This window comes from Trichechus manatus, unplaced genomic scaffold (genome assembly GCF_000243295.1).
Source record: "Trichechus manatus latirostris isolate Lorelei unplaced genomic scaffold, TriManLat1.0 scaffold00040, whole genome shotgun sequence".
Taxonomy (NCBI): Eukaryota; Metazoa; Chordata; class Mammalia; order Sirenia; family Trichechidae; genus Trichechus; species Trichechus manatus.
This window is the reverse complement of record NW_004443976.1, coordinates 14,753,072-14,760,101: the sequence shown is the minus strand read 5'-3', so window position 1 is coordinate 14,760,101 and position 7,030 is coordinate 14,753,072. Positions and strand designations below refer to the sequence as shown.

At 54.0% G+C, this 7,030-nt stretch overlaps 1 protein-coding gene across 1 annotated transcript; it reads right to left on the bottom strand.

The window, feature by feature from the left end:
* Positions 1–565: 565 nt before the first annotated feature.
* Positions 566–5,975, bottom strand: PIMREG (PICALM interacting mitotic regulator). Its single transcript, XM_004376110.1, is given in 4 exon segments — positions 566–599; positions 1,217–1,308; positions 2,067–2,363; positions 5,682–5,975. Coding segments are annotated over 4 exon segments (717 nt in total).
* Between the last annotated feature and the right edge of the window lie 1,055 nt (positions 5,976–7,030).

Here is a 7,030-nt window from a genome sequence, read left to right as displayed (position 1 = left end):
CCCCACCTCTCCAAGGTTTCCAAAGCCACTCTCGAGCTGTGGTCACTGATGGGCCCAGCTATGGCCGGAGCAGGAAAGCAAAGGATTCAGAGCAGTCAGGTGCTTGTTAGCAGCGGCCCAGGGGTACTGACGAGTCCTGGGAACTTCCTCCAGGAAGCCCCTGGGGCAGCACAGACATCCTGGATTGTGAGGGTGTGGTGGTTAGATATGGCTTGTTTCCTGCAAGACAGAGCTCCTTTTGCGCCCCTCTCTGTGCTTGAGGCAGGGGACGTGGGGACACCATAGCCTCCCCTCCAAAACAGGGGTCGGGAGATGGCTCTAAGCTATGTGGGGGCCCGTCATGCTCGATTAGTGATGGGATCAGTGAGGTGAGCGGCTCTGGCTCCAAGCAGGCAGGGAGACTTGGGTAATTCCTCCTCTGCTCTGCCCGTCAGCTCCATGAGGTTTTCCAGAAAACTCATTTCTTTAACATGCCTCCAAATACACATGCATTCTCATGCGTGAAGAAGAGGAAGGCATGGAGAAAGGTGCTCAGGGGGAGGGCATTACCTGAAGGGCACTGTCCTCAGTCATGAATGAGACAAACGGTCATGTCACCACTAGATGGAGAAGGGAGAGGGATTGATGTCATTGGGTGCTGGTGGCTCCGAGGGGGGTTCCCAGCCTGGACTAGACACAGACCAGGAAACTTGGTGGGAACAAGGCCTGCTCAAAGGTGTGAACTGGCAAGGCCCTTCATAAGAGGCTGTCATGGCCATTATACAAACAGGGAAACAACCCCAAGGTAAGGTCCATCCAGAAGCCAGGCCCTGCTCCCGGGACGGGCTCCCGAGCAGAAAGACCAGGAACTCCAGAGCAGCCATGTAGCTTCTCCCAGTTTCAGGGGCAGGCAGGGCATGGGAGCCATGGAGAGAGTTAGAGGAAGGGCAGATCTCTCAGGAAGCAGGTACCCGGCCACATGTGAGTCTCTGGGTGTAGACAAACACGTGGCCCAAGGCTCAGCATGCTACACACATCTAGGGTGCATCCCTACCCACCATCCCAAGCTAGGTCTTCCATCCCCTCTCATGTTACAGATGAAGAGACCAAGGCTCAGAGAGGGGCAGGGAATAGGCAGGGTCACACAGTGGGTCTGAGCCAGACAGATCCTACCTAAAAAGAGGGCGGGGCTCAATGCTGACGACTTTTCACTTTGGAGGATGGGATGCCAGCTCACCTGTCTTCAGCTACAATGGCTTCATCTAACTTGTGGGACAGCTTCTGGAGATGCTGAATTCCTGTCCCCACAGGCTCCAGGTCACTGTCAGACTCACTGAACAAAAGGAAAAGCCAACTTAGTGACTGGCTGGAAACCTGTCGCAGGAGTAAAGCAGCCCCTGCCACCCCCAGCCCAGCACTGGGGCCTGGTCTACAGGCCCAGGAATGACCACCTGACCCCAGACCATCTGTTCAGGAAGTGACAGAGTGCCTTTGAACACTTGGCAGAGAACAGAGATCACAGCCCATGAGGCCAAGGTCACGGGCAGGTGTGCTCTGCTTGGAGACTGAGCCTTAACCAAAAATCCAAACCCATTGCTGTCAAATTGATTCTGACTCATACTGATCCTATAGCAAAGAACAGAACTGCCCCATAGGGTTTCCAAGGCTGTAAATCTTTACAGAAGCACACTGCCATATCTTTTCCCTGTGGAGCGGTTGGTGGGTTTGAATGCTGACCTTTTGGTTAGCAGCCGTGCACTGAACCGCTGAGCCACCAGCCTGGGCTAAATCCTTCCAGATGGTTTAAAGCTTGCTTTTGGGACCACCAGGAGGCTTGGGTGATATGATACAGTCAGAGCTAAGCTCACTGCTTCCCTTTACAGATAGGGAAACAAAGGCCCTAAAGAACCCCTCCCCCAGATCCCCCAGTAGTGGGGCAGAGCTGGACCAGACATGGGTGCCCCTGGCTCCACGTAGCCCTAGGAGGTGCTCAGAAGCCCCTTGGGTCCAGTTAGTGTTTGGGGGCCAGGGAAGAGAAACTGCCTGGACTCAGAGGCCACAAGCCCTGTGGGGAGGCACTATCCTACTTGCCCGGGGGAGCAGAGGGGCTCTGTCGAGGAATAGGGGCTCCGGAAGGCAGCCTCCCTTCTGGACCGCCGTAGTGGGTGGGCCCGTGGGCCCCTCTGGGCAGAGGGGCTGTGCCGCTCCTTCTCTCAGGGGTCCAGGGCTGAATAGGCAGGGGTGGCTCCAGACAGCCGGGTGTTCTTCTGGCTCAGGCTGCGAGGTGGAGGGCTACCGCCCTTCTGTGCCCCTCTCTTCCTTCTGGCTTTCACCTGGGTTTCCACCAGCCACTTGGTGCCATGTTGGCAGGACTCTTGGATTCTCTGAGACAGATACATGGAAAGATTAGCATGAAGCCAAGGGCGAGCTACCCCAGCGTCCCCAGGCCATACCTCCAATCCCTGGGCCCACCAGCCGTCCCACACATGTTGGCTGCTTTTGGTCTCAAGGGCGAGGGACGGAGATGACTCCATGTGAAATGGCTCCATTGCAGGGACCCAGATCAGAGCCTCTCGGGATGTAAGTGCAGAGGTCAGCAGCTGGAGGATCACTCTGGACCATAGAGACTCTACTCGTTGATGTCCAAACTCTCTTTAGGGGACACAGATTGACCCACAGACTCATGGGGAAAGCCCAAAGACCATGTCCTGTACCTTGACCCAGGAGATAATTTGTCTTCTTGCCTCTGGTCTCTCTCTAATCCGTCATCCACACTTGTCCACAAAGATCCTCTAAAGGATGGTTCTAATCATGACACTCAATTGCACAAAGCCCTTCTATGGCTCCTCATTGCCCATAGGATCAAGCCCCACGTCCTGGGACTGTCACTCAAGACCTTTCACACCAGCTTGGTGGAAGGATGTGATAGCTGGGAAGGCTCTTCCTTAGCTAAACTATCTTTGCCTTGGCAAGCCAGAGTCTAGAGGTTAGACCAAGACCTGAATTACATTTGGTGAGTTATGTGACCTTGGGCAGTTCAGCTTATTTCATTTCTTTGATCCCTGGGGGTGATGAAAACAACCAGACATTTCCAAACAAAGACTTTCTGCAAAGGGCCCAGAAATAGTTACCCTTTCTCTCTCCCTTGAAGTCTTCAGAATTCCCAGTCAGATATGGAGGAGAAAACCCTTCACCCCATGCTCTCCTGGGAAGGTCTAGTTATACTCATGGCTTCTTTCCCTTCTAAGTGATACTTCCTGATCTCTCCAGCTTCAGGTTTGAAGACATGTCCACTTGGAGATCTGATGGGCACCTCATGCTCAACATGTATGACATCTTCTTACCCACAGATTTCATCTGATACCAAATCCTCTCAAATCTACCTTCTGAATAGCTCTAGAACTTGTTCACTTCTCTCTAGGCCCAGGCCTCCTGCTCTAATCTCATTGCTGTCAAGTAGCTACCGCTCATGTTCCAGTATGCTAATCTGCCCAGATCCTTACCCTGTTTAAATTCTCTGTATTGGGAGAGTCTAAACACCTTTAGCACACTGGACCCCTCTCTCTCTGCCACACCGTGCTCTCTGTCCTCAGGCCATGTTGTTGTTATTAGCTGCCCCTGATTCTGGGTGACCTCATGCACAATGGAACAAAACGATGCCTGGTGCTGTGACGGGCCTTCTTTCCTCGTTGGTCTTAGTCTGGAAGCTCTGCTGAAATCTGTTCAGCATCATAGCAAAGCACAAGCCTCCACTGACAGACAGGTGGTGGCTGCACACAAGGAGCACTGGCCAGGAATAGAACCCTGGCCTCCTGCATGGAAGGCAAGAATTCTACCACTGAACCACCATTCCCCTCACTTCCATTTCCTCTGGCCTTGCTGTTGTTGTTAGGTGCCGTCAAGTTGGTTCCGACTCATAGCGACGCTGTGTACAACAGAAGGAAACACTGCTGGTCCTGCGCCGTCCTCACAATTGTTGCTATGTTTGAGCCCATTGTTGCAGCCACTGTGTCAATTCATCTCGTTGAAAGTCTTGCTCTTTTTTGCTGATCCTCTACTTTACCAACCATGATTTCCTTCTCCAGGAACTGGTCCCTCCTGATAACATGTCCAAAGTACATGAGATGAGGTCTCATCATCCTCCCTTCTAAGGAGAATTCTGTCTGTACTTCTTCCAAGATAGATTTGTTATTCTGGCAGTATGTTCAATATTCAGTATTCTTTGCCAACACCGTAATTCAAAGGCATCAATTCTTCTTTGGTCTTCCATATTCACTGCCCAGCTTTTGCATGCATATAAGGCAATTGAAAATACCATGGCTTGGGTCAGGTGCACCTTAGTCTTCAAAGTGACATCTTTGCTTTTTAACACTTTAAAGAGGTCTTTGGCCCTCTGGCCTTACCCAGACCAAATTCCTGCCAGTTCTCTTGAGCATCTTGCTCTCCCTCACCTCTGGGTCTGGACTCAGGCTATTTCACCTGCCTTCAACACACTTCAGCCCTGGTGGTGCAGTTGTTAAGAGGTTGGCTACTAAACAAAAGGTCAGCAGTTCGAATCCACCGGCTGCTCTTTGGAAACCCTATGGGGCAGTTTTACTCTGTCCGCTAGGGTCGCTATAAGTTGGAATTGACTCGATGGCAACGGGTTTTGGTTTAAACATGCTTCAATGGGGGCAGTGGGGTTCAGCTGTAGAGTTCTCGCCTTCCGTGCAGGAGACCTGGTTTGATTCTTGGCCAATGCACCTTATATACAGCCACAATCAGTCTGTCGGTGGACGCTTGTGTGTTGCTACATAGGTTTCAGCAGAACTTCCAGACTAATGCGGACTAGGAAGAAAGGCCTGGTGAGCTACTTCCAAAAAATTAGCCAAGGAAAACCCTATGGATCACAACGGTTCAGTCTCATTGTGCATGAGGGTGCCATGAGCCAGGGGCTGACTGGATGGCAACCAGCAACAATAACAACCACCACACTTCTCCTTTGCTGGGTGATCTCCTTGGAGCCACTTCCTCTCGGAAGCCTTCAGTGACTAAGCTTTTGTCTGGTGTTCCCCCACCGTAAGCCCCCACTGCCGCTTGCTTGTAATTCCCTAGGACAATCCAGTTCTTACACCTTGGACTGTGAGGATCTGTTTCCTCCATGGCACTGTTTTCATTCACTCATTCACCTATTTGTTGAGCACCTACTATACACCAGGGACTATATGGGGTGCTAGGGTAACAACAATCAACAAATCAAAGTCCCTGTCTTCATGGAGTATATATTCTTGTGGGTTTCTTGAGGACAGAACCTGTCCGGCACCAAGGAAAACCAGTTGCCTTTGAGTTGATTCCAACTCATGGCAACCCCATGTGTATCAGAGTAGAACTGTTTTCCATAGGGTTTTCAATGGCTGATTTTTCCAAAGTAGATCACCAGGCCTTTCTTCCGAGGTGCCTCAGGGTGGACTCAAACCTCCAATCTTTTGGTTAGCAGCTGAGTGCCTTAACCAATTGCACCACCCCAACCCATTGCCGTCGAGTCGATTCTGACTCACAGTGACCCTATAGGACAGATTAGAACTGCCCCATAGGGTTTCCAAGTAGCAGCTGGTGGATTCAAACTGCGAATTTTTTGGTTAACAGCTGTAGCTCTTAACCACTGCACCACCAGGAACTCCTAAAGCCCTCCATAAATGGATGGTTAGTAATGTCAGTATTACCTGGGACATGGCACCCAAAGCACTCTTAGCTGAGCGTGCTGCAGCCTGGAGACCCTGCTGCCCTGGCTCTGGGTTTTCCAGGCGTTTCCAGGAAGGGCCAGCCCCGAGGTTGAGGCTGACTGCTCTCAGGGGCAGCCTCCTTTGGAACTGTCTGCACAGGGAGCCTAGGGCGCTGGTGGAGCTCTCCAGACTGTCAACTGCAGGCTGCGGCACCACGCTCTCCTGGAGCTGCTCCTGGTCCTGCAGAGATCTGCGGCGCCTAGAGGCCCCCACACCCTGCCACCGAGAGGCCATCTGCCTGGCCACGAGTCTGCGCTGCCCACCAGACCCTGGGGAGAAAGTCAGAGGGCAAGTCAGCAAGGCACCCTCATCCCCATCCTTACGGAGATCCTGGGTACAGGGAAGAGACGAGATGGAGGCCCATGGAAGGTGAGGGGGAAGATGGCCCAGGCTGGGTGGGGTGGGGGGCACGTGGTAACTGTGGGTGCGGGGTGGAGGAGGCTTCTTGGAAGAGGTGTCAGCAAAGCCCAGAAGAGGGCAGAGGCTGAACAAGGATGGCAAGCATTCCCTGCTCTCCCGTGCTTCCAAGACAGTTGTCCTTTCCTCCCAGCCTCCATTTCGCTCTCTGCCTCCGGAGGGGAGGGAACCAGGGTCAGGCCTTGTCCTGGCTGAGCCCCAGGCACAATTGCCCTGACCTAACGCGCTCCAGTTCAAGCCCAGGCTGACCAGAAGCCCCCATTCCGGCCAGACGCTCGCGATACCCAGGCTCCCCCACGTGCTGTGCCTGTCTTAACTAAGAGCCGCACTCGAGCGCGGCTCCTGTGGACCGAAGCCCCTCTAAGTCCGCCCGCACTCACCCAGCAGCCCAACGCTGACCAGACGCGGCCGCAGCTGCCCCTCTTCGGCCTCGGCAGATTTGAAACTCCGCGCGGCCCCGCCCCGGACCCAGTCCTCGCCGCTGATTGGCCCCGTCCCCGACTCCGCGGCCATGCCGGGGATTTCGATTGGCCTCCTCCTCTCTCGGCTGTAAATCCTGCTCTCGGATTGGCCTGGCCCTTCCCATTCATCTCTCAGGACCCCCTTCTAGGCTTGGCGCCCCTCGATTCCTCCCCTTTGTATCTGCCCATCCCGCCCTACCGCTGCCTGACTTCTCCGTCCCTTTCGGCCCAGCCCCCGCGCCACCTTCTGGACGCTCGGCACCGCCTGCGGCGCCCCAGTCCGCATCTGAGGCCGGGGGCGGCCTCCCTCGAACCTGCAGGAGGTCCGGGATTCAGGCTGTCTGACTAAACCGAGCTTGAAGGGGGCGTCCCGGGCACGGAGAAGACCCAGGGTCCAGTGGCCTGGAGCTC